At 44.3% G+C, this 27,561-nt stretch overlaps 1 protein-coding gene across 3 annotated transcripts in view; it reads left to right on the top strand.

Moving 5' to 3' along the window:
* ZRANB1 (zinc finger RANBP2-type containing 1) overlaps positions 1–27,561 on the top strand; it is a 333,688-nt gene that overhangs the window by 238,654 nt on the left and 67,473 nt on the right. For all 3 annotated transcript variants that reach the window (XM_033941145.1, XM_033941144.1, XM_033941146.1), the window contains one exon: positions 9,676–9,874. In XM_033941145.1, the coding sequence (XP_033797036.1) occupies positions 9,676–9,874 (199 nt within the window). The remainder of the gene's footprint in view (positions 1–9,675; positions 9,875–27,561) is intronic.

Below are 27,561 nucleotides of genomic sequence, written 5' to 3' on the forward strand. Positions count from 1 at the left end.
TTTTTAAACAGACTAGTGAATTTTCTGGTATCCACTGGATTGCAGGACCAGAGGCAGCAATATTTCACTAGCGTTCTAGATGTGGAATGCTCATTTTAGCGAAGCCTTTGATGTGGTCTTGCACAGACAACTAATATGAGCACCTTTCTCTTTCTAGGAGGAAATATTTTTCACTCAAAGAATAGTTAAGCTTTGGACCTCATCAGAGGATGTGGTAACAGCGATTAGTGTAGCCAGGTTTGAAAAGGGTTGTTACTGATTGACTAAATAAATATATACTTATTGAAACCAGTATATAGCGTGCGAGGTCTCATTACCGAGGTAGGCCTGGACAGCTGCCTACGTCAGATTAAGTCCCCATGTCACTGTATGCTTTCCAAGGGAGATGTGCACCTAATATCAAGTTTGAAGTTTAATAGAGATTTGATTAATCGCTTAATCACAATTCTAAGCGATGCACATAATAATAAAATCACAAAGTATGGGGAACAATACAATGGATAACAAAAACAAGGTCCAACAGGACTATTGACAAACTTAACAGAACTAAGAACATAAGGGAGGGAAGGGATAAGAACTACAAATTATTTAAAAGTTAAAGGGACATACAAGGAAGACTTTATGCCACTCCTAGGAAGATGTGCATCTAGTTTACCCTTAAATCCTAGAACAGTGGATTCTGCAATTATTTCCTCCGGGAGAGCATATCCAGGCGTCCACCACTCGCTGTGTGTAACAGAACTTCCTGATATTCATCCTGGACCTGTCTCCCCTTAGCTTCAGTCTGTGTCACATTGGACATTGTAAATAGCTGCTTACCCTGCTCTATTATGTTGAATCCTTTCAGTATTTTGAAGGTCTCGTTCAGATCCCCTCGCAGTCTCCTCTTCTCGAGGGAGAACAATCCCAGTCTCCTAAGTCATTCCTCGTAGTTCAGGTTCTCCATACCATTCACTAGATTTGTTGCTCATCTCTGCACCCTCTCTAGCAGTTTTATATCCTTCTTTAGGTATGGGGACCAATGCTGGATGCAGTATTCCAGGTGCGGTCTGACCATGGCTCTGTAGAGCGGTACTATAACTTTCTCTGATCTCCTTGTGATACCCTTCTTTATCACGCCTAGCATTCTATTTGCTTTCTTCACTGCCGCCACACATTGCGCCGACGGCTTCAGGGTCCTATCTATCAGTACACCCAGGTCCCTTTCCTGTTCGGTCTTTTCCAGGGTTACACCTGACATACTATACTTGTGATCTTTATTTTTTCTGCCCAGATGCATCACTTTGCATTTTTCCACACTAAACTTTGTCTGCCCACTTCTCCAATTGATTTAAGTCGCTCTGGAGTTCTTTGCTGTCTTTCTGTGATCTGATTGCCTGGCATAGCTTTGTGTCGTCTGCGAACTTGATGATTTCACTGGATATTCCTTCTTCTAGGTCATTTATGAAAATATTAAATAAGATGGGTCCAAGCACTGAGCCCTGAGGTACACCACTAGTCACTTTTTCCCATTCTGAGAACTTCCCATTTATGCCCACTCTCTGTTTTCTGTTCTCCAGCCATTTGCCTATCCATCTTAGTACATCTCCCCCTATTCCATGGCCTTGTAGTTTCCTGAGAAGTCTTACATGTGGAACATTGTCGAACGCTTTCTGAAAGTCCAAGTATACAATATCCACCGGTTCTCCACTATCAATTTGTCTGTTCACTGTCTCAAAAAATTGGAGTAGGTTCGTCAAACATGATTTCCCTTTCCTGGACCCATGTTGACTGGCTCCCATCAGGTCGTGTGTGTCTAGATGCCGGACTATGCTATCTTTGATCAGCGCCTCAACCATCTTTCCATGGACAGACATGAGGCTCACAGTTCTGTAGTTGCCTGGCACACCTCTTGATCCTTTCTTAAATATTGGCGTAACGTTCGCTATCTTCCAGTCGTCAAGTATTTGTCCTGTTTTGATTGATAAGTTGGCAAGTTTTTGCAATAGTTCTCCGATTTCAAATTTCACTTCTTTTAGGACTCTTGGATGAATTCCGTCCGGTCCAGGAGATTTATCACTTTTAAGTTTGTCTATCTGGTGGTAAATCTGGTCCAAATCCACTTCTGCTGTGGTGAGTCGCAGTGAAAGTGTTCTGCAACTCCCTTGAACACTTTCACTGTGTCCGGTATTGTTGCGGTGTCTTCCTTTGTAAAGACAGACGCAAAGAAGGAATTCAGTCTGTCTGCAATTTGTCATCCTTGACGCACCTTTTTTCTCCCAGGTCGTCCAGCGGTCCCACCGCCTCCCGTGCAGGTTTTTTCCCTTTTATGTATCTAAAAAAGAGCTTAAAAGTTTTGGCCTCTTGCGCTATTTTCTCCTCGTAGACCTTTTTGGCAACCCTCACCGACTTGTGACATTTTTTCTGATCATCTCTGTTTGATCCAAGCTTCAGATGTTCTTGTGTGTTTCCACGTCTTAAACGAGTCCTTCTTTTCATTTATGGCTTCCTTCACCTCTTTGGTAAGCCACGCCGGTTCTCTTTTGCCTTTGGTTTTCTTGACTTTGGACATCTGCGGAATGTAGAGGTTTTGTGCTTCCGTGATAGTATTTTTCAGTAGGGACCGTGCCTGTTCCACCGTTGTGACTTTGCCCAATTTTTTCTTGATCCGCCCTTTTACCATGGCTCTCATGCTGTTGTATCTTCCCTTTTTAAAGTTTAAAGTCATGGTTGAGGTTTTGGTACTTTTCCCTTTTCGGGCATCAAGTTTGAAGTTGATCATGTTGTGATCGCTCGTCCCCAGTGGGACTGTGACTTGTATTTCCTTTGCTGGACCCATAATGCCAGTTATGATCAAGTCCAAGGTGGTGTTTCCTCTCATCGGTTCTCCTACCATCTGTTCCAGGAAGCAGTCCCCTAGCACTTCCAGGAATTTTGCCTCTGTGCCACAGCTAGAGGTTTCTAGGTCCCAGTCTATTCCTGGGAAATTGAAGTCCCCCAAGATTATGACATTACCTGTCTTACATTTTTGTTTAATTTCTTCTATCATTTCCGAGTCAGTCTCCTCCCTCTGTCCCGGCGGTCGGTAGTAAAGGCCAATCTTTATGTCAGCATCGTTGTGTCTGGGAATTCTGATCCAGAGGGATTCCAGCTTCTCCTTCTCTTCCGTCATAGCTTCTCTCACCGAATCCAATGCCTCCATCTTTCTGCCCCACTCTATCCTTTCTGTACAGTTTGTATCCCTGCAGTACTGTGTCCCAGTTGTTTTCGTCATTCCACCATGTTTCTGTTATGCCAATGATTTCCAGTTCATCGTTTTTCGCTATTGCTTCTAACTCTCCTATCTTGTTCCCTAGACTTCTAGCATTGGTATACATACATTTGAGTTCTCCTTGTGTTACCTTCTTGGACTTTCTAGGCCTAGCAGTATCTATTGTTCCTTACACGGTATCCTTCTCTGCTGCTGTGTTGTCTCCCTCATTCGTTCTGTGGTTGACCCCTCCCGTGTCTAAATCGTTTCCTGTAGTTCCTTCTACGGAGCATCCTTTCGCCTGGGCCATCGACTGGTGATCGACTGTCAGCTTTCCCCTATCCTTCAGTTTAAAGCCTTCTCTATGGCCCTCTTCATGTTGCCTGCCAGTACTCTCACTCCTTCCTTGTTGAGGTGCAGTCCGTCTTTTCTGCAGTACTTGCTTTTTTCCCCAGAACGCCATCCATTTGCGCACGAAGTCAAAGTGTTCCTCTGCGCACCATTGTCTCATCCAGGCATTGATTTCTTGCAGCTCCCCCTGTCTCTTTGCATGCTCTCTTGGTACCGAGAGGATCTTGGAGAAGGCCACCTTCACCTCCCTGATCTTCAATTTTCTTCCGAGTGAGCGGAGCTGTCCCTTCATCTCTTCCCTGTCATACTTCCCGTCCGCTCACATCGTTGGTTCCCACGTGGATAAGCACAGCAGTGTCCTCTCCCTCAGCCTTGTCTATGATCCTGGAGATCCTGTTGGCCACATCCTTCACTCTTTCTCCAGGCAGGCAGGTAACGATTCTATCCTCTCTCCCTCCTGCGGTGTGGCTGTCCACATGACGTACGATGGAGTCTCTCACGATGATCCCCATCTTCTTTATTCGCAGGTTCCTTGAGGGGTCATAGGTTGACATCCATGGTATAGGACCAATCTTCCTCCTGTGGTACTCGTGAGGCTGCTTTCTGTTCTTTGGGTGGGGGGACGTCCCCCCGCAGTCTCCCTCTTGCTTCTGGTGTGCGATTGCCCCTTATCTCTGCTTCCGTTCCTCTAGAAATCGTAAGGGTGTCCTCGCTACCCTTGTCCAGACCTTTTTCCTGTGCTCGACGTAGGAGAAAATAAAGACTTTGCGTAAGGGAGGCAGATCTAAAAGTGCGAAAAGTGGATTTTAGAACAGTATCCCAATCAGTATCAGAAATGGATATGCCAAGGTTTTCTTCCCATGTCTTTTTCAGAGTAGAGGTTAGAGTAGAGGGAAGTTGTTTAAAAAAATTATAGAATTTTGAAGCTGTGTGGCCTAAAATTAAAAAGTGTTTAGAGAGGATATAGAGAGTGGGGACGTGAGTAGCAAATGTTGTATTGAAGCCAAATTTTCTAATTGAGGAATGAAGCTGCAGCCATTGATAAAATTGGGCATCAGGAATGGAGAATTTAGTTTGTAGCTCTAAAGGTATTCCACGATCCATCAGAATGACATAGGGATGCAGTATCCCAAAGTTGTTGACGTTGCCATAATGGCCAGGAAATGTGTTTCTTTCCAATCTGAAATAGGCGGTTATGCCATATAGGGCAAAAGGTAGACTGAAGCCAAGGGTGCTCTAAACATTTATCTAGATCCATCAATGTTTTATGAGTAGTGCGTATTAATGGATTGCCAAGGCAAGATTGTAAATAAGATGAGCCCAGCATAAGCGAGATTTCTAAGCATAACCAATTGGGGATATCATCTAGTTCCGTTTTATGAAGCCCTATGGTAGAGACTAAGGTCTGGGAAATTAACCCCTCCTAAAAGTTTGGGAGCTTTTAATTTTTGGAGCGATATACGATGAGGTTTATTGTTCCAAAGGAAGTTAAGCATCAAAGTTTCCAATTGACGGTAAAAGGAGGAAGCATTATTGGAAACATGTTTAGCATGTATGTTAGTTTAGGGACTACCATCATTTTTAAGGTATCAAGTCTACCCCACCAGGAGAGGTGTAAGAGAGACCAGGAGGATAGAATATTTTTAGTTGTGGAGACAGATTTAGCGATAAGCAAGGCTGCTGTAGATTTAATATCTCTATCAAAAGGTATGCCTAAGTATTTCATACCTGAACTAACCCATGTGAATGGATAAAGGGGAATGTGGAAGGGAATGCAGGCTTCGTTAAGTGGCATAAGCTCTATTTTATCCCAATTTACTCTGTAACCTGACATGTTGGAGAATGATGAAATAAGATTGACCAGGGACATGAGAGAAGATTGTGGATTCGATAGGTAAAGTAATATGTCATCTGCATAGACTTATAATTTGAATTCAATGTTAGCAATAGTAATACCTTCGATGGAGTTGGATTGTCTAACAGCGGATAATAATGGTTCAAGGGCTAAATTAAATAGAAGTGGGGACATAGGGCATCCCTGCCTAGTGCCTCTGGAGTGTAAAGGGATGGGAAATTTCATCATTAACTACTAATTTGGCAATGGGATCATTATATAAAAGTGACACCATATGAATAAATTCTGCAGGAAGGCCAAAATGAGCAAGTACCTTGAATAAGTATCTCCACTCTACCCTGTCAAAAGCCTTCTCCGCATCAAGAGAAGCTATCATCAGAGGATGCTAATCAGACAGGGCAGAGTGGAGTACATGACAAAGTAACCTGGTATTGTCTGCTCCATACTGGCCCTTGAGAAATCCAACCTGATCCCTGTGAATTGAACATGGCATGATCTTCTCTAAGCGAAACAAAAGTATTTTAGCAAAGATCTTATAGTCCAAGTTCAATAGAGATATGGGGCGGTAGTTTTTTACCAGATAAGTATCTCTGTTCGGTTTTGGGAGTACGATATTAGCTTCATGAAAACGATGGAGGTTGCTCGGGGAAGAAATGAGAGATTGGTAATAAGCAAGGAGATGTGGAGTCAAAAAAGAAGATAATGATTTGTAGAATTCAGATGAAAGGCCATCCGGTCCAGGTGCTTTGGCTGAGGCCATGGAGGAAATGGCTTTGGTAATCTCTTCCGGTGAACTAGGGTGTTGTAGAGAGTCACGCTGATATTCAGTCACAGAGGGTAGGGTTAAGGATTGTAGAAATTCCAATATTTGAAGGTCCGGGCAGGATATTTCAGAAGCATACAGGGATTCATAGAAGACACGGAAATCTTCAAGAATGTCTTTGGTAGTGGTATGAATGGTTCCAGAGGAGGAAGTTATATGAGACATTCTATGCTTCATTCTGCGGCCTTTCAAGTAGAAAGCCAAGAGACGACCAGCCTTATTCGAGTGAGCATAGTACATGGTAGATTGTCTAAACATTGAATGGGAGGCAAAGTTGCTAAATATTTCATTGTATTGAAATTTGAGAGTTTGCAAGGTTTTGTAGAGGTGTGGATCAAATTTGTCATACAGACTGGTTTCATGAGAGTGGATTTCTGCTTCTAGCCAAAGTAAGTCAGCCTTTTTTTGCTTGAGACGAAATGCGGAATAGCTAATCGTTTCACCACGTATCCATGCTTTGTAGGCTTCCCATAAGATAGAGTAGTCAGTAACTGAATTCTGGTTAGTGGTGAAGAACATTTTAGATTCATGAGTAAGATGAGATAAAAAAATCTTCGTCATGTAGCAGAATATTATTCATTCTCCAAAATTTTGTCTTTGGTGACATCCACAGGAGAGAGCAGGAAACAGTGGCATGGTCTGAGATGACAAATATCATGAATTTTAGCAGTTTCAGTCATATTAAGAATGTCTTTGGACCCTAGGATATAGTCGATTCTGGAATAGGTTTTATGAGGAGCAGAGTAAAATGTGAAATCTTTTGTAGTGGGGTATAATATTCTCAAAATGTCAGACCATCCATAATTGTTCATTGCACTGGAAAGTGTAGATCTGGAACGAAGTTTGGAGGGACGACAGAGAGATGATCTATCTATGAAAGAATCAATAGGAAAGTTGAAGTCCCCAGCAATAATGGTGTGTTCAGATAAGAGAGGAGATGGTTATAGTATTGAAAGAACTGAAAAAAATCCAGATCATCTGAATTAGGGGCATATATGTTCAGTAAATTTAGTGGCATACCATCAATGGTCCCCTCAATATATGACCAGCGACCAGTGGGATCAAATTTATGAAGAGAAAGTTGAAAATTGATGTTTTTGCTGATGAGAATAATGGTTCCATTTTTTTTACCATCGGCCAGAGCTGCAAAACAATGTTGGATCCAACCACCAGATAATTTTTGAGCTTCTGCAATAGTTAGATGGGATTCTTGAATCAGGCATATATCAGCATTCAGATGTTTGAAATATTGAAGGATTTTTTTTTTCGTTTAATAGGGTTTGAGATGTCTTTAACATTCAAAGAAACTGAGTTAATTCTAGTCATTAGAAGTCATGGGAAGAAAATATGTAGAGGATCCTTATGGAAAAAACTGCTACTGGACTTATACTGCGCTGGGATATCCGGTAAGATCGGCCTCCAGCTTGAGAGAGAGTAATGTGAAAGAAAAACGTGAAAAAAGCACAAGCAAATTTTTGAAGATGGGAAAAAACAAAAAGAAAAATAAACATGACTCATGATGGTGCCAAATACGAAGAAGGTGGAAAAAGAAGACCAGTGATAGGGTTGCAGGCCGACAAAATGTGCCCAGCATACAGCTCCTCGGCCCAAAAGAAGCTATCATAAGAGAGAGGCAAAGGTGAGATCAATCCGTAAATATGAACAGTTCAGTAAGAGATTTAGGTCATTTCACAGACGTTTTCATCCAAGAATTTTTGCAGATCTTTAGGATCTTCAAAGTTTTTGGTGGTGTTGCGGTAAGTTACTCTCATTTTGGCTGGATAGAATAGGCCATATTGTGCGCCAATACTTTTGAGATGAGAGCGCATGGAGAGGAAAGTTTTCCTTTTTTGAGCAGAGGATTTCAATAAATCTGGAACGAACAAAACTTTTGTAGTCTCCACCAACAGGGGGGGTTTAGATTTTGCAATTTGCAATATTTGTAAGGTTTTTTGGTATCGAAGGATCTTCATAACTATTGGTCTTGCATATTTAAATTGATATGGAGGGCCAGAAGGTACCTGATGGGCCCTTTCTATCTCCAGAGGCGGTGAAAATTGTATATTTAATATTTTCAGAAGGAAATCTTGTAAATATAAGATAATATCCTTACCCTCCAAGGTTTCAGGTAGGCCAATAAGGCGCACGTTATTTCTGTGCATACGGTTAGACATGTCTTCAATGTCGCGCTGAATAAGATCAATCTTGTGTAGGCCCCGTTCCTGAAGTTGAATATCGTGAGCCGCCATGTGCTCCTCGGTGAGGTCTAGGTGAGCGCTATATTGTTTGAGCTGAAGGGTAAGATTGTTAATTTCCGATCGGATGTCTTCGGTAGCCGCAAGATTATCCTACATGAGGATACGCAAGATTTGTAAGTCAGCAGCGATCGAAGCTCCCTGATCTTTAGTAGCGGCTGAGCACGCCTTTTCAGGTGACGGAGGTTCATGTTTGGAGCGCTTTGACGCATTATGCGTAGCGGTGGTAGTAGTTGGCGGTGAACCGTCAGGTTTATTAGATGGAGAAGACATAGCGATCGTGCTAGATATAAGTACTGACCTCTTAGACGGTTTGAACGGATTGAAATCAAGGTTTTAGAAGAAGGCTGGAGCAGAGGAGTTAGCTAGGCTGCCATCTTGTGCACGGTCACGTGACCCACCCCATCTTGTGCATGGTCATGTGACCCACCATTAAGGAATAACTATAAATTGTAGTTTTGAGGCCCTGGATTTTGGAAATTGTGATTTATTTGATTTAGCTTCATAAACATACTTGTGATGGTGTTTGGGTGAAAACTGTACAGGTCTCTTTCCATATTCATGGTTTTGGGATTCACAAATTCAGTTATTTGTAAGTCTCCAAACAAGCAGCCTCCTCTCCCGCCTCCACAGTTTGCCTTTAAAGCCCTGGTGGTGTTGCAGTGAAGTGGGGCAAGAGTGATCATCCCTGTGAAGATCCTCTTGCCCTGTGAAGATCCATGATCAAAACCGGCTGCTGCAAGTTCTCACGGTCTCGTGAGACTGCTGTGATAACTTGAGGCAGCCATTTTTGATAGTAGATCTGCACAGGACAGGAGTATAGGAAGATCACTCTTGTCCCACTTCACCACTAAACCACCAGGGCTTTAAAGTTAAGCTGTGAAGGGGTCCCTGGGGTGAGAAAGAGTCAGGGTGGGGCTCTAAATTAATCACGGTTTTTTAATATTCACAAGGGAGCTTTACCCCTAACCCCTACAAATATGAAGGAAGACCTGTGTTTTGTTGATATTTTGGTCTCTAACTTGCTTTAGGTGAAGTACAAGATAATTTTAATAAAAAATTTTTTATTGGAATGTCCTATTAAATTTCCACTGACTTTTGAAATTAAACATTTCTGCATCTAAAGAATTAATTTGACAGTTTATACATCTTTCCATTCCAGAACTGGAAGAGGAATCTCCAATTATAAACTGGTCTTTGGAGTTAGGCACACGTTTGGACAGCAGACTTTATGCACTTTGGAATCGGACAGCTGGAGACTGCCTCCTCGATTCAGTACTACAAGCCACCTGGGGTATTTATGACAAAGACTCAGTTCTGCGGAAGGCACTACACGACTGCTTGCATGACTGTTCTCACTGGTGAGTATCTGTCACTAATGTATTGAGGAGTGGTAGATGTCTTTTATTATGGTAATGTAGAACTTTGCATGTTGACTATCATACATAGATGTTTGCTTACATAAATGGTTAAAAGATAAGGTGAAAGAGGCTATTTAAAGCCAAAAGAATTTACTTCCAAAAATTGAAAAATGATTAAAATGAAAAAAAACCCCACAAGTAGGAAGATAAGCACTGGCAAGATAAATGGAAAGCATTGGTAAAGAAGGCTAAAAGAGAATTGGCACTGGTAAGTTCTGAAGAGCATAGACACGTAATCCCATGGCTCTTGAAATCCTTAGTAAGATTCCTTCAATTACTGTAATTATGAGAACATAAGAATAGCCTTACTGGGTTAGACCCAAAGGTCCATCAAGCCAAGTAGCCCGTTCTCACTCTGGCCAATCCAGGTCACTAGTACCTGGCCAAAACCCAAGCAGTAGCAACATTCCATGCTACTGAACCAGGGCAAACTGGCGCTTTTATTTTTGTTCTCAATCTTACCTATCGTTGTTGGCTTACTGATTTCAGGCAAGAATTCAAAATCAGATTCCACTCCTTAATAACATAAGAATTACCACACTGGGAAAGACCAAAGATACATCAAGCCCAGTATCCTGTTCCTAACAGTGGCCAATAGAGAATAACACGGGGAAGAAATTTGGCCCCGTCCCCGCGACCACCATTCCTGTCACCGCCCCGTCCCCATCCCCGCAACCACTGTCCCTGCGATTACTATCTCCGCAGCATCCATACAAGCCTCAATACTGCAATATTTAGCTTTATTCCTTCCTTATAAATCAAAGTTCTGGCTGCTGAACTAGAGAAAGAGATGTTCAGTTGGCAGGGCTTTGTTTATAAATTTTTATCAACACAACTAATATACTACTTTATACTAAAGCAAGAAAAAAAGGAAATAAATATAATTTTTTTTCTACCTTTGTTGTCTGGTTTCTGCTTTCTTCATCTCTTCATCTTCTCATTCAGTTCCTTCTGTCCACTGTCTGTCTTCTCTCTGTGTCTTCCATTTGCTCTGTTACTGTGCCTCTCCCTTCACCCCCCCCCCCAATTGGTCTGGCACCCATATTCTTCCCTCTGCTCCCCCCATAGTCTGGCATCTCTGTCTTCTTCCCTTCCAGCGCCTTCTCCCCACTCTCTGTTCCCCATTTCCCTTCAGCATCTTTTCCCCACTCTCTGTTCCCCATTTCCCTTCAGCATCTTCTCCCCACTCTGCCTTCCCCATTTTTTCCCTTCAGCATCTTCTCAAGTTTCAAGTTTATTTAAAATTTCTTATACCGCCTAATCAAACCTTCTAGGCGGTGTACAATAATGTTAAAACCGTCTATTAACTAAAATACAGTTTAAAAACACACAACAACACTAGGGCAAATACTAACTTTAAAAGACTAATAAACTTTTTAAAAAAAATCTTTTACAAAAGAGAATAATAATAATAATAATAATAACTTTATTCTTGTATACCGCAATACCATGGAAGTTCAATGCGGTTAACAATAGAAGAGACTGTACATTTACAGCGATGATACATATTACAGTGTTGTTACATTTACAGAGATGTTACATAAATGGCAGTAATAAAAAGGCATATACTAAAGGAGAGACTGTACGTATACAGCGATGTTACATGTTGTAGCGGTGATACATTTACAGAGATGTTAAATATGAGGCTATGAAAAGGCAGGGCAATTAGATAAGACAGAGATTGAGTAAGAGAGGCCATAGTGGCTTGGGAGGGGGGCAAATTCAGTGGGAATGGAGGCATATCGAGGTCAGGAGGGTGCAGGGAAGGAGGGAAGGCAGCGTTAGCGGAATTTGTCGAAGAGGTAGGTTTTTAGTGACTTCCTAAACAGGTGGTAGGGCGGGGAGTTGGAGATGAGGGCGGTAAGGCAATTGTTCCATTTGCCCGCTTGGAATGCTAGGGTTCTATCAATGAATCTCTTGTAGAGGCAGCCTTTTAGGGAGGGAAAGGTGAATAAGTGGTCATTTCGTGTGCGAGAGGGGCCTGCTATTTCAAGGTGCTCAGACAAGTAGATTGGGGAAGATCCTGTTAGAGTTTTGAAACAGAGGCAGGCGAACTTAAAGATGATCCTTGCCTCTACTGGGAGCCAATGGAGTTTGGTGTAGTAGGGGCTAACATGGTCGTATTTTTTGAGATCATAGATGAGGCGGACGGCCGCATTTTGGACTGTTCTAAGACGTTTGATGGTATTTTATAGGATCCCAGGTAAATAATGTTGCAGTAGTCTAATATGCTTAATACCAGAGATTGAACGAGTAGGCGGAAGGCTTGGTGGTTGAAGTAACGTTTGATGGTGCGCAGTTTCCAGAGGGTACAGAAACATTTTTTCACCTGGGCACTGGTATGGTCATCGAAGGTCAGGGTGCGGTCCAGGATGACTCCAAGGATTTTTATGGTGGGTAGGATAGGGTAATCTAGCCCATTCAATCTGAGGGAAGTGTTTGTTAATTTATGGTTGGGACTCGCTAGGAAGATTTTGGTTTTTTCAGAGTTCAATTTTAATTTGAGTTTTGAGGTCCACAGTAAGAACATGTAAGGGGAAAAAAACAATAGGGAGGAGAGCAGGTATTAAGCATCCTTCCAGGTACTAGGTCGTCCTTAAAAAGACAGTTAGATTTCAAAAGCATCAAGGAATAATAATAATAATAATTTATATGCCGCCATACCAGGGAGGTTCTAAGCGGCTCACAGCATGAAGAATAATACATACATTTCAATAAAAAACATCTTGATAAAATACAGCAAAAAAAAAAGGTAGTACATACATTTCAATAAGATTGATCAAAATGGAAGTGCCTACATTTCAGTAGAATTGATCAAAATGAAAGTGCAGACCGTGTGAGTAAAAACGTGAGGATAAAATGCAAACATAGTTAAAATTAAGAGAAAAAAACATTACGATACCAGCCTGTTAAATAAATGAGTCTTTAGTAATTTCCTAAAATCTAAGTAAGAAGAAGCTTCTAACATCATTTTTCTGAGTTATATATTCAATTTGGCAGCCTGAAAAGAAAAGGTTTTCTCAAGGAACTTCTTATAAAGGCAGTATTTTATGGAAGGATATGTAAATAACTGCTTTTTCCGTGTATTTTTATTAGAATGACTCCAAGAAAAATGAGTAAGATAACCTGGTGACAGACCAAAAGTAACTTTGTAACAGATGCAAGAAAACTTAAACAGTACTCTAGACTTCACCGGCAACCAATGCTGTTTGTGATAGAAAGGGGTAATATGCTCCCTTTGGTTTAAAAAAAAAAATGAGGCGAACAGCAGTATTCTGGACTACCCTTAATCTCTTTAGAATTTCCATATAAGCCCCTACATATACAATGTTACAGTAGTCCAGAATACTTAAAATGGAAGATTGCACCAACAACCGAAAAGAGGCTTCATCAAAATACTTCTTGATGGTACTAAGCTTCCAGAGCTCCGAAAAACATTTCTTAATCAATAGATCAGTATGTTTTTCCAATGTAAGGTGTTTATCCAATGTTACCCCCAATATTTTTGTGGATTGTTCTATATTGTAATCCAACCCATTCACCTTTATCAGGAAAGAAATGTCTTTAATTTTGACTTAAAGTCTGTTAGTGTAAGTTTTTCGCGTAGGTAGTTTGGAATACTGTTCCAAAGAGAGGGGGAGCTAACAGAAAAAATTGCAGACATTTAGGCCCTGATTCTCCAAAGTGTGTCCCGATTTTAGGCAGCTGTAGGCGTCCTACAGCTGTCTAATCAGCCAATCGGGATGCACGTTTTTTTAAAAAAAAATGCTCCCCAGGCAGGCCTGAAGCCACCTCCGGGAGCCTAGGGAGACCCGCAAGATGCCTAAGCTCACCTAAGGGCCTTAGGCGAACCTAGGCGGCCCTACGCGTCTCCCTAGTAGAGGAGAAGCTTAAAATGTAGGCCAGCAAAATGCTGGTCTACATTGTAAGTAGACGCGGCCGCTATACTTATCGCGGCAAGGGATCTCTCTGCCGCGATAAGTATAGCGGGCCGCGGTCTGTCTGATCGCTGGCAGGAAGGGTGCCCAATCCCTCCTGCCCGAAGACGCACCCTCCCCCCCCCGACAATATCGATCGCTGGCAGGAGGGTGCCCAATCCCTCCTGCCCGAAGACGCACCCTCCCCCCCCGACAATATCAATCGCTGGCAGGAGGGTGCCCAATCCCTCCTGCCTGAAGACGCACCCTCCCCTCCCCCCCGGCGCTAACAACCCCCAAGCCTCCACCCCACCAAACTAACCTGTTCTTACAGCCAGATGGGACTTGTCCGTCCAGCCGGCAGGCACGCCTGGTCGAAATGAGGCGGTCCCGGCCCATCCCGCCGAAGTCTAAGGCCTGATTGGCCCAGGCTCTAGAAGCCTGGACCAATCAGGCTTTAGGCATAGAGGGTCCGCCCATCCCCACTTAATCTAAGGCCTGATTGGCCTGATTGCGTCTTCGGACAGGAGGGATTGGGCACCCTTCCTGCCAGCGATCGGACAGGCCGCGGCCCGCTATACTTATAACGGCAGAGAGATCCCTTGCCGCGATAAGTGTAGCGGGCCGTGTCTAATTTAACTCGATTCTCTAACCAGCGTCTGTAACATGGTCGCCGGTTACAGAATCGGTGTTTAGTGTAGGCCGATTCTGAATAGGACGCCTCTCCCGGGCGTCCTATACAGAATCAGGGCCTAGGTGTCTTGCGGGCCTCGCCTTCAATATAGGCGGCCTGCCTGGGGAGCATTTTTTTAAAAAAACGTGCATCCCAATTGGCTGATTAGACAGCTGTAGGACGTCTACAGCTGCCTAAAATCGGGACGCACTTTGGAGAATCAGACCCTTAGTTTAGTGTGCTCATCACTGCTGCAGTGAGAGTAGATCACAAGAGCTGTCTGAGGCCTTCAGAAAGAAGATTGTAGCAGCTTATAAGTCTGGTAAGGGATTTAAAAAGATCTCGAAATAATTTGACATTAGCCATTCCACTGTCTGGAAAATAGTGTACAAGTGGAGGACTTTGCAGACAACTGCCAACCAGTGTTCCCGCTAAGGTGCGCTGGCCTGCGCGCGCGCACAAAATATTACATCGCAGCGCAAAGTTTCTCTTCACAGCGCACACACGCGTCGCAAAGGTAAGGGGAGGTAAGGTAAGGGGACGCATTGGGGGGATTGCACTTCCCCACAATTGCCATGCTTCGGTTCCTCTTCTTCCTTCCTTCCTCCCCCCCCCCCCCCCCCCCGCGGGACCCTGCGGCACCATCAACTCTTACTCCCTCTAATGTCGGCCCTGCAGCTCCAGACTTCCTCGCACCTTCTCCCCTCCCCCTTTGGATCGCTATTATTTTAAATGTTATAGCCGCGGAGCTGTATCCATCAGTGGAGATGTCTAACCTCGGCCTGCCCCGGAACTCTTACTGCAGCAGCCGCCCGTCTAGGCAGGAACAGGAAGTCACTGTTGCAGTAAGAGTTCCGGGGCAGGCCGAGGTTAGACATCTCCACTGATGGATACAGCTCCGCGGCTATAACATTTAAAATAATAGCGATCCAAAGGGGGAGGGGAGAAGGTGCGAGGAAGTCTGGAGCTGCAGGGCCGACATTAGAGGGAGTAAGAGTTGATGGTGCCGCAGGGTCCCGCGGGGGGGGGGGGGGGGGAGGAAGGAAGGAAGAAGAGGAACCGAAGCATGGCAATTGTGGGGAAGTGCAGAGCTGCAGGGAAGAGTGTTGCGGTACCCAGCTGGAGGGAGAAGGAAGATGAGGGAGGGAATTAAAGGAGATGCCAGGGCTTGGAGCATAGGAGGAAGGTATGCCAGTCTAAGGGAAAAGGAAGGGGGAGATGTGAGAGCATGGAGGGGGAACGAAAGATGGAAGAAAAGGAAAGGAGAGAGATGCCAGAGAATCAGGGAAGGGGAGATACCAGACTATGAGGAGAGGTGTGGGAGAGGGAAGGCGAGGAGAGAGATGCCAGACCAATGGGGTGAAAGGAGAGATGGAAGGGGGAGGCATACAGTTTCTGGAAGGGGCATAGAAGGAGAGAAGATGCCATATAGGGGAAGAGAGACGGCAGACAGTGAATGGAAGGAAGAGAGTTACAAGAAGATGAGGAAAGGAGAAACCACAGAAGACAAAGGTAGAAAAAAATTTCTATTTATTTATTGCTTTAGGAGACATGTGTCACTGTTTCTGTGAAGCATTGTATGCAGAGTCCAGCTTCTTGCTGGTTCAATTTAACCTTTGTCTATGTATTTTTATTTTATCCCCCCTTTTACAAAACTGTGAAGCGTTTTTAGCACCAGCCTTGGTGGTAGCAGCTCTGATGCTCAGAATTTTATGAGCATCAGAGCTGTTACCTCCGTAGCTAAAATCCACACTACAGTTTTGTAAAAGAGGGAGGGGTTAGTATGTGATTACATATTCCTTACTAGGCGAAGGTGTTTTCTGTGTTCTGTGTGTTCGAAAGACATGGTTTTCTGTTAGGATTGACGGTGTAGGATTGATCTGTGCTGGTCTGGCTTGTTTAGTTTTACAATGGGTGTATTGATGTACTGCTCACTGCAATATGTAAGATGCTGCCTTTTCCTAGGTACTCATGTGTGACGTGTGGTTTGTTACTAAAAATCATGTTTTTCTTACAGATGGGGGGGGTGCCAAAAAATGATGGGCCCCGGATGTTACATATGCTAGGTACGCCACTGTATGTAAAGATACCAGAAAGCTGGCGTAGCAAAAACTTCTAAGTTTTGAGTATTTAACCCTCCCACAATCTCACGGGCACTCGTTTCAAGTTTATTGAGATTTTGATTTAAACGCAATATCAAATATTTTCAATGCGTATAACAAAAATAAATTTGGGGAAATAAATAAAACCATTTGAACCAGTGTTCCCGCTAAGCTGCGCTGGCGTGCGCTGGCGCACAAAATATTACATCGCAGCGCACACGTTTCTCGTCACAGCGCACGATCGGAAGAGGCGTACGGCAGATGGCAGGGCGGCGAGAGGAGAATCGGGCGAGTTGGCTCATAACTTGCTGGCGCCCGATATTTTTGGCTCACGGTGAAAAAAGTTTGCTCACAACACCCGCCCGCTTAGAGGGAACACTGCTGCCAACATGCCCAGGTTTGGCTGTCCAAGCAAGGTGACCCCCCAGAGCAGACCACAAAATGCTAAAAGAAGTCTCCAAAAACCCTAAAATGTCATCACGGGACCTACAGCAGGCTCTTGCTATTGTTGATGTGAAAGTGTATGCCTCTACAAACAGAAAGAGACTGCACAAATTTAACTTGCATAGGAGGTGTGCAAGGAGGAAACCTTTGCTCTCTAAAAGAAACATTAAGGCCAGACTAAAGTTTGCCAGAGAAAACGTAGACAAACACCAGGGCTTCTGGAATAGTGTTCTAAGGACAGATGAGTCTAAAATTGAAATATTTAGACACCAGAAGAGGACATGATTGGCGTACACCAAATACAGCATTCCAAGAAAAGAACCTCATACCAACTGTGAAGCATGGAAGTGGAAGTGTCATAGTTTGGGGATGCTTTGTTGCAGCAGGACCTGGCCAGCTCACCATCATAGAATCCACCATGAATTCTACCGTGTATCATAAGGTTCTTGAGGAACATGTGAGACCATCTGTAAGAAAATTAAAGCTAAAGCAGAACTGCAACTGCAACACGACAGTGACCCAAAACATACCAGTAAATCCACTAAAGTCTGGCTGAAAACTAAGAAATGGAGAGTCTTGGAGTGGCCGAGTCAAAGCCCTGATTTTAATTTATTTAGTCAATTGTCTACAGTAAACCCCTGCAAATTCATGGTTCGCAAATCACAGAATCAGTCATTCGTGGTATTTTTTGACCGCCTCTTCCAGGAACTAAAGTCAGGCTACACCAATCAGGAGCTGGTTTGACGTGCCAGATAGCTTGTCAAAGCAGCTCCTGATTGTTGTAGCCTGACTTTAGTTCCCGGAAGAGGCAGTCAGAAAACACTAAGAACGATCCTGCAGGACATCAGCCTTGTTTTCAGCACCTGCCGCCCCTGCAGCCCTTTCCCGCCTCCGATCTGCTCCTAAACCGCATTTGCGGTTTTTCAAAATTTACAGGTGCTCCTGGAACGGAACCCCCGCAAATTTCAGGGGAGTACTGTCTATCATTCTCCCAGGGGAGCTCAGAATGATTTACATGAATTTATTTAGGTACTCAAGCATTTTTCCTTGTCTGTTGTGGTGGGCTCACAATCTATCTAATGTACCTGTGGGCAATGGGGGGATTAGGTAAATTGCCCAAGGTCACAAGGAGCAGCATGGGTTTGAACCCACAACATCAGAGTGCTGAAGCTGTAACTTTAACCACTGCGCCACACTCTCCCCCACTCATCCCATTGAAATGCTGTGGGTGATTTGAAACGGGCTGTACATACAAGAAACCCCTCAAACATCTCACAGCTGGAAGAATTCTGCATGAGGAGTAGGCTAAACTTTCCTCAGACCGATGTCAGAGACTGGTAGATGGCTACAAGAAGCGTCTTGCTGCAGTTATTTCAGCTAATAGGGTATAGGCTGTCCTAATTTATTCCTCAGTTAGAATATACATTTTTGTGGATATCTCTTGTTTTATGAGTAAATCAAGGAAACGTTTTGTTGTTTAACTGCAATTATATCACTTTCTTTTCCAGAGATTAAAAAAAAAAAAAAGGATTTGACATAGATATGTGAACATTACTTATGAAAGAACTGAATATTTCATGGGGTATCCTAATTTTTTTCACATGACTGTATGTGCTCAATACCTGGGGGTTGGAAGGGAGAGACGGTATTGGTGCTAGGGAAGATCACGTGGATGGAAACAGTTTTGTCAGTAAAAGAATTGGTTAAATCTTGTTCAAATGGTGTTTGATCCGATGAATGTGATGAAGTAGTGAGGGATTTAAGAATCGAGTATAAGGTAGAGGAGTACTGGTCTTTGTAATACAATTGGTGTAAGATTTCTTCTTAGCTGTCTGAAACAAGTGTCTGTTGAGAGGTGCAGGTTTTATAGAATGAGTATATGGAGTATGTGTGGCATCGCCTCCATTTACATTCTGTGTTACGTAGGTGTTGTTATTTAACAGTTGCTCTGGTCTGAGCCATGACTCTCTCTGCTTTTTGGTTGATATTGAGCGAGTAGTAGAGGGGCTAGAAACATAAGAATTGCCGCTGCAGGGTCAGACCAGTGGTCCATCATGCCCAGCAGTCTGCTCACACGTGGCCCTTTAGTCAAAGACCAGTGCTCTAAATGAGTCCAGCCTTACCTGTGAACGTTCCGGTTTAGCAGGAACTTGTCCAACTTTGTCTTGAATCCCTGGAGGGTGTTTTCCCCTATAACAGACTCCGGAAGAGTGTTCCAGTTTTCCACCACTCTCTGGGTGAAGAAGAATTTTCTTATGTTTGTACGGAATCTATCCCCTTTAACTTTAGAAAGTGCCCTCTCATTCTCCCTACGTTGGAGAGGGTCTTTATCTACTAAGTCTATTCCCTTCAGTATTTTGGATGTTTTGATCATGTCCCCTCTCAGTCTCCTCTTTTCAAGGGAGAAGAGGCCCAGTTTCTCCAATCTCTCACTGTATGGCAACTCCTCCAGCCCTTAACCATTTTAGTCGCTCTCCTCTGGACCCTTTCGAGTAGTACTGTGTCCTTCTTCATGTATGGCGACCAGTGCTGGACGCAGTACTTCAGGTGAGGGCGCACCATGGCCCGGTACAGCAGCATGATAACCTTCTCCAATCTGTTCGTGATCCCCTTCTCAATCATTCCTAGCATTCTGTTCGCCCTTTTCATCGCCACCGCACATTGCGCAGACGGCTTAATCAATTTGTCGATCAGAACTCCCAAGTCTCTTTCCTGGGAGGTCTCTCCAAGTACCTCCCCGGATATCCTGTATTCTTGCATGAGATTTTTGTTACCGACATGCATCACTTTACACTTATCCACGTTGAACCTCATTTGCCATGTTGCTGCCCATTTCTCAAGCTTGATTATGTCACATTGCAGATCTTTGCAATTCCCCTGTGTCTTCACTACTCTGAATAACTTCGTATCATCCGCAAATTTAATCACCTCGCTCATACCAATGTCCAGGTCATTTATAAAGATGTTGAAGAGCACAAGTCCAAGCACTGAGCCCTGCAGCACCCCACTGGTAACTCTGTTCCAGTCTGAGTATTATCCATTTACCTCCACTCTCTGTTTCCTATCCTCCAGCCAGTTTTTACATAGTAACATAGTAGATGACGGCAGATAAAGACCCAAATGGTCCATCCAGTCTGCCCAACCTGATTCAATTTAAATTTTTTAATTTTTTCTTCTTAGCTATTTCTGGGCAAGAATCCAAAGCTTTACCCGGTACTGTGCTTGGGTTCCAACTGCCAAAATCTCTGTTAAGACTTACTCCAGCCCATCTACACCCTCCCAGCCATTGAAGCCCTCCCCAGCCCATCCTCCACCAAATGGCCATATACAGACACAAACCGTGCAAGTCTGCCCAGTACTGGCCTTAGTTCAATATTTAATATTATTTTCTGATTCTAAATCCTCTGTGTTCATCCCACGCTTTTTGAATTCAGTCACAGTTTTACTCTCCACCACCTCTCTCGGGAGCGTATTCCAGGCATCCACTACCCCTCTCCGTAAAGTAGAATTTCCTAACATTGCCCTTGAATCTACCACCCCTCAACCTCAAATTATGTCCTCTGGTTTTACCATTTTCCTTTCTCTGGAAAAGTTTTTGTTCTAAGTTAATACCCTTCAAGTATTTGAACGTCTGAATCATATCTCCCCTGTCTCTCCTTTTCTCTAGGGCAGTGTTCTTCAACCTTTTTACACCCGTGGACCGGCAAACTACTAAGACCGAAATAAAAAAACACATTTTCGCCCCATCTCCGCAAGCTCGGTCCCCACAAACCATCTGATCCCATCTGCACAAGCCTCAGTTATGATTTTATATTGAACGTATTTTATTAAAGTATAAAAAGAAACAATATTCTGTACAATTGTCATTTTATAAATATAAATATTCAGAGCAAGGACCAACAAAACCCCTGTCTCCCCTCCCCTTCACATATATCCCCTCTACTATCAAGAAAACTGAACAAGCCAAATTATTACAGAATGCTACACAGAAATATCATGCTAACAGAATACTGCAGTCACACATGATAGGAATAGTGTTAGGCTTTGCAGTCCCCAGTTATGTCTCTAGCAGCATATATATTTCAAATCTGATATATTGTAATGACAAAATAGAAATAAAATGATTTTTTTCTACCTTTTGTGGTCTCTGATTTCATCGTCTTTCCACTCTTCCTACCAGCATCTGCCCATTCCATCCACTGTCTGGCCTCTCCCCCTTCCATATGTATCTGACTTCTTTCTATGCCCCTCTCCCCTTTCCATCCAATCTGTGCCTCCTCTCTCCTTTTTACATTATTCATTCCAGTTTCACGGCTTTCTTCATTTTTATCTCTCCTACACCAGATCTAGCATCTTTATCCCTCTCTCATTTCTCTGCTGACCCCCTTTCCAGCATCAATCTCTCTGTACTTTCTCATTCCTGTCTCTCCCCTTTCCCTCCTCTAATCTCCCTGCCAGCTGTTTCCTTCCTTTTTACCTTCTCCCTTCCCTCCTCCCCCCTATCCAACAGTAGCTCTCTTCCCATCTCTTTCCCTCCCAGCAGCATCTCTTTTTCTACCTCCCTCCAGGTGCAGTAGCAGCTCTCCCTTTATCCAGCAGCTTCCCAGCCTCCAACAGTGGCTTCCTCTCCTTCCAGCAGCTCTCAGTACTTGCCTGCAGCAGTGATTTCCTTAGGCAGCCTTGGGTCCGTTGCCGCCTCTGAGGAAAGGGGAAGTTGCCAAAGTGAATCACTGCCCTGGTAAGTACAGAGCTGCTAGGAGAGGAGACAGCCACTGTTGAAGGCTCCCCATGATCTTACTCCTGCTATGCCCTGCACATTCGCGACCCCCCCCCCAAGCCGGCAAAAACAGCTTTGCACCGCAGGCCCTGCCACCCAAGACAAGCCGGAGGCCCCTACCCACCGCATCCTGAACGTGGGCAGACTCTCAGCACAAACGCTGCTGATGGCCCCAATCGACACGCTGACCTCCCCGCGCACGCTGACCATCTCCTCTCCGCCTGCACTTTCCCCGCGGCCCTCTTCGGTGACTCAGCAGGGGCAGCGATCAAGATAGGCTGCCAACGTCGGGACCTTCCCTCTCTGAGTTCCGCCTATTTTGTTTCAACTTCCTGTTTCTGCATAGGCGAGACTCATAGAGGGAATGGCCGATGTCGGCAGCCTGTCTTGATCGCCCGAGGCTGGGAGGAACAGAAGATTTCTGCGAACACCACCGGGGCAGGAAATTTAACGGCGTCCATCTCGCCGGTCCTGTGCGGACCGGCAGGAATTTTCTGCGGACCGGCACCGGTCCGTGGACCGGAGGTTGAAGAACTGTGCTCTAGGGTATACATATTCAGGGCTTCCAGTCTCTCCTCATACGTCTTCTGGCGCAAACCTCCTATCATTTTCGTCGCCCTACTCTGGACTGCCTCAAGTCTTCTTACGTCCTTCGCCAGATACGGTCTCCAAAACTGAACACAATATTCCAAGTGGGGCCTTACCAATGACCTGTACAGGGGCATCAACACCTTCTTCCTTTTAATCCATGTGAGTACTTCACCCTCGATTCCATGGCTCGCAATTTTCTGAAGTAATCGTTCATGTGGAACCTTGTCAAATGCCTTCTGAAAATCCAGATATACAATGTTGACCAGGTCATCCTTGTCTATCTGCCTGTTTACTCCCTCGAAGAAGTGCAGCAAGTTCGTCAAACAGGATCTGCCTTTGCTGAAGCCGTGCTGGCTGGTCCTCATCAGATCGTGTCCATCAAGGTGGTCAATGATGCGGTCCTTTATCAGCGCCTCTACTATCTTTTCCGGTACCGAAATCAGACTCACTGATCTGTAGTTTCCCGGATCTCCCCTCGAACCTTTTTTGAAGATCGGCGTAACATTCGCCACCTTCCAGTCTTCTGGAACCTTTCCCAGTTTGATCGACAGATTGGCTATTAGTTGAAGCAGTTCAGCTATAATCCCTTTCAGTTCCTTGATGACCCTTGGATGGATGCCATTCAGTCCCGAGGATTTATTGCTCTTAAGCCTATCAATCTGCCTGCATATCTCATCAACCCTGTCAATTTCCCATCTTTTTTTCCAGCATATAGCCTGATGGGTTCTGGTATGTTGTGTATATCCTCTTTGGTAAATACAGATGCAAAACATGTGTCTATAAGTAACTGGAGGTATGAGTCCTAAAGGGTTTGCTCTTCCAGTGGTAATTTATTGAAGTCTTGTTACAGTATTAGACTAATATAAAAAGCTTAAGATTGTATGGTATATTGTGCAATTTATTTAGTGTTTGCTTTTCAGCAAGCAATGAATCTAATGAAAAATCTCCTCATGGTAAAGTAGGAAGTAATCCTGTAGCTGTGACTTGTTCACCAGTGGATGCAATATCCTCTTCCACTGAGGATGTCTTCAGTGGATTCTGCCTATGAAAAAAGGATTAGGACAGCTGTTGTAGCTGGTGATTCAATCACTAGGCATGTGGATAGCTGGGTAGATGATGGGCATGAAGAATGCGTGAAAGTGACAGAACTCACTTCATCACCTGAATAGGATTTTAGATAGTGCTAGGGAGGAGCCTGTTGTCTTAGTAGATATGGGTACCAATGACAGTAAAATGTGGAAGAAAAATTTAGTCTCTTAAGTAGAAAGCTGAAATCTAGATTCTCCAGGGTTTTTGGAAGTGCTTCCCATTCCATGTGCAGATCCCAAGAGGCAGGCAGAGTTTAGTCTCAGTGCATGGTTGAGACAATAATGCAAGAATGAGAGATTTAGATTTGTTAGGAACTGGTCAGCATTCTGGGAAAGGGGATCCTCTTCTGAAAAGATGAATTCTACTTAACTGGGATGGAACCAGGCTGCTGGCACTAACATTTAAAAAAAAGATAGAGCAGCTTTTAAATTTAAAATGGTAGGGGGGGGGGTGCACCAACAGTCACTCAGGAGTGCTTGGTTCGGTGTGGGGTATCCTTGAAGGGATACCATTGAACTCAGACATTTAGGGAATCCCAATAGAGAGATTTCAGCAATGATGAAAGGAAGCCAGGGTGCTTTAGGGGAGAGCAGAGTAAAGGATGCAAAGTATCTCCACCCTTTAAGCAACTACTACTTATCACTTATATAGCGCTGAAAGGCATACGCAGCACGGTACACCTTGCTTGGAAGAGCTTACAATCTAATTTGGACAGACAGACATGACATATAGGGTTGGAGATGCAGAACCTAAGGTGAAAGGAATTAGGAGTTGAAAGCACTCTCAAAGAGGTGGGCTTTTAACTGGGCCTTGAACACTGCCAGACACATAGCCTGCCGTAGGGATTCGGGCAGCTTGTTCTAAGGATATGGTTCAGCAAGGCAGAAAGAACGGAGTCTGGAGATGGCAGTTGAAGAGAAGGGGACAGATAAGAGGGACTTACCTGATGAGCGGATCTCATGGGGGGGTGGAATCATAGGGGGAGATAAGTGAAGAGAGATAGTGAGGGGCAGCTGAGTGAGTGTATTTGTAGGTCAGAAAGAGGCGTTTGTACTTTAACTGGCAAGCTAGTAAAAATAAGACCATAGGGATCATCCGGTTTGGCCCAGACAGTATCTGGTAAGGATTGTAATTCGAAAGGTGATGGTTCATTTTCTTCAGTAACTAACAGGTATTCTTAAGAAAAATTAATTCTCAACTCCATTTGGGACATCGGATCTTTGCCTAAAAGGTTTACTGGACATTGTGGTGCATATAAGTCAGGGGTCTCGAAGTCCCTCCTTGAGGGCCGCAATCCAGTCGGGTTTTCAGGATTTCCCCAATGAATATGCATGAGATCTATGTGCAAGCACTGCTTTCACTGGGGAAATCCTGAAAACCCGACTGGATTGCGGCCCTCGAGGAGGGACTTTGAGATCCCTGATATGTCATCTGAGTTTTCCTGGTAGTACCATCAAACCCAGTTGTGAATGTAGTGAATCTGGGGATAATTTCACTCCTGGAGGCAATTTTTTAAATACTGTGCATGTGGCACCTGTATCTATGAGATATTCAATTGGATAATCATTCACTTTAATGTTTACATGTGGTTCATATTTGCCTAACCAAGCTTCTAAAGCTACCAGCGGCAATCACTGGATATTTTCAAATGGATTTTGGGATCTGGGCTGCCCGACGGGAAAACACTGGAGTTCCTGTGAAAATCTCATCTGTTGCCTTTGTCTGCAATTTCGGGAATAATGACGGAGTAGGAACAACAAGCCACAGTGGTTCTCTATGGAGATCTCGGACCTCATCAAAGAGAAGAAAAAAGCATTCATCTCTTCAAACAATCAGGGACACAGGACTCCAGAGTAGATTATCTGACCAAATCAAGAGCCGTCAAAGCGGCAGTTAGAGAGGCCAAATTCCACATGGAGGAGTCTCTAGCAAAGAACATCCAGAAGGGAGATAAATCCTTCTTCAGGTATATTAGTGACAGAAAAAAGAACTCGGGCGGGATAGTACGACTCAGAAAACCAGATGGAGACTATGTAGAGACGGACTCGGAAAAAGCCCAACTGTTAAATGAATACTTCTGTTCAGTCTTCACCCGCGAGGCGCCGGGAATCGGCCCTCAGCCACAGACAAGGATTAAATCAGTAGACCCGTTTAGTAATTTCAAATTTACACCCAGCAGCGTCTACTGCGAGCTGTCAAAAATCAAGGTCAACAAGGCAATGGGGCCTGACAACCTACACCCTAGGGTACTCAGGGAGTTGGGTGATGTCTTGGCAGAACCACTATCCGCGCTCTTCAATCTCTCCCTTAGTACAGGTAACGTCCCGATTGGCTGGAAGACGGCTAACGTCATTCCACTACACAAGAAAGGCTCCAGGATGGAGATGGCAAACTACAGACCAGTGAGTCTCACTTCAATAGTGAGCAAACTAATGGAAACCCTAATCAAACGCCAATTGGATAGGATCATGGACGAGGAGAATCTACAGGATCCCCGCCAACATGGATTTACTAAGGGGAGATCCTGCCAATCCAACCTGATCAGCTTCTTTGACTGGGTGACGAGGAAGCTGGATGTTGGTGAGTCCCTGGACATCGTCTACCTGGATTTCAGCAAAGCATTTGATAGCGTGCCACACCGCAGGTTGCTGAACAAGATGAGTTCTTTAGGTTTGGGCGACACATTAACCAAATGGGTTGGGAACTGGCTTGGAGGTAGGCTTCAGAGGGTGATGGTGAAGGCACCCCCTCCGAAATGTCAGAGGTGATAAGTGGAGTGCCACAAGGCTCTGTCCTGGGCCTGATCTTGTTCAGCATCTATATAAGAGACTTGACAGAAGGGCTCCGAGGTAGAATAACATTATTCGCCGATGATGCCAAACTGAGCAATGTAGTGAGCAAAAGCACAACAGAAAAAACTGCAATGGCAGACGATATGGTGCATGACTTACTTCTGCTGGAGCACTGGTCTAGGTCCTGGCAACTCAGTTTCAATGCCAAAAAATGCAAAGTCATGCACCTGGGAAGCCAAAATCCATGCAAGATTTACACCCTAAATGGCGAGATCCTGACAAGAACTGAAGCAGAAAGAGACTTAGGGGTGATTGTCAGGGAAGACATGAAGTCTGCAAACCAAGTGGAGCAAGCTTCATCCAAAGCAAGGCAAATCATAGGTTGCATACGCAGGAGTTTCGTCAGCCATAAACCTGAAGTCATTATGCCACTGTATAGATCCATGGTGAGACCGCACCTGGAGTACTGTGTGCAATTCTGGAGGCCGCATTACCGCAAGGATGTGCTGAGACTGGAATCGGTCCAGAGAATGGCCACCAGGATGGTCTCGGGACTCAAGGAGCTCCCGTACGAGGAGCGGTTGGGGAAATTGCAGCTCTACTCACTCGAGGAACGTCGAGAGAGGGGAGATATGATCGAGACATTCAAATATCTCACGGGCCGCATCAGGGTGGAAGAAGACATCTTCTTCTTCAAGGGTCCCGCGGCAACAAGGGGGCATTCATGGAAAATCAGGGGTGAGAAACTGCACAGTGACACTAGGAAGTTCTTCTTCACTGAAAGGGTGGTTGATTGCTGGAATAGTCTTCCACTTCAGGTTATTGAAGCCAGCAGTGTGCCGGATTTTAAGGCCATATGGGATAGACATGTGGGATCCATCCGCAAAGATAGATAGGGAGGGTCACTGGAGTGGGCAGACTTGATGGGCCGTGGCCCTTATCTGCCGTCTATTTCTATGTTTCTACACCAGGGGTGTCAAAGTCCGTCCTCGAGGGCCGCAATCCAGTCAGATTTTCAGGATTTCCCCAATAGAATATGCATGAGATCTATTAGCATACAGTGAAAGCAGTGCATGCAAATAGATCTCATGCATATTCACTGAGGAAATCCTGAAAATCCCACTGGATTGCAGCCCTCGAGGAGGGACTTTGATACCCCTGACATACATGATTACAGGTCCAACAGATCAGATCCGTAAGCCTCTGCCTTGTCCATAACCTGTACCTCTAGAAGCCCCTATG

Source organism: Geotrypetes seraphini, chromosome 4 (genome assembly GCF_902459505.1).
Source record: "Geotrypetes seraphini chromosome 4, aGeoSer1.1, whole genome shotgun sequence".
In the NCBI taxonomy this organism is placed as follows: domain Eukaryota; kingdom Metazoa; phylum Chordata; class Amphibia; order Gymnophiona; family Dermophiidae; genus Geotrypetes; species Geotrypetes seraphini.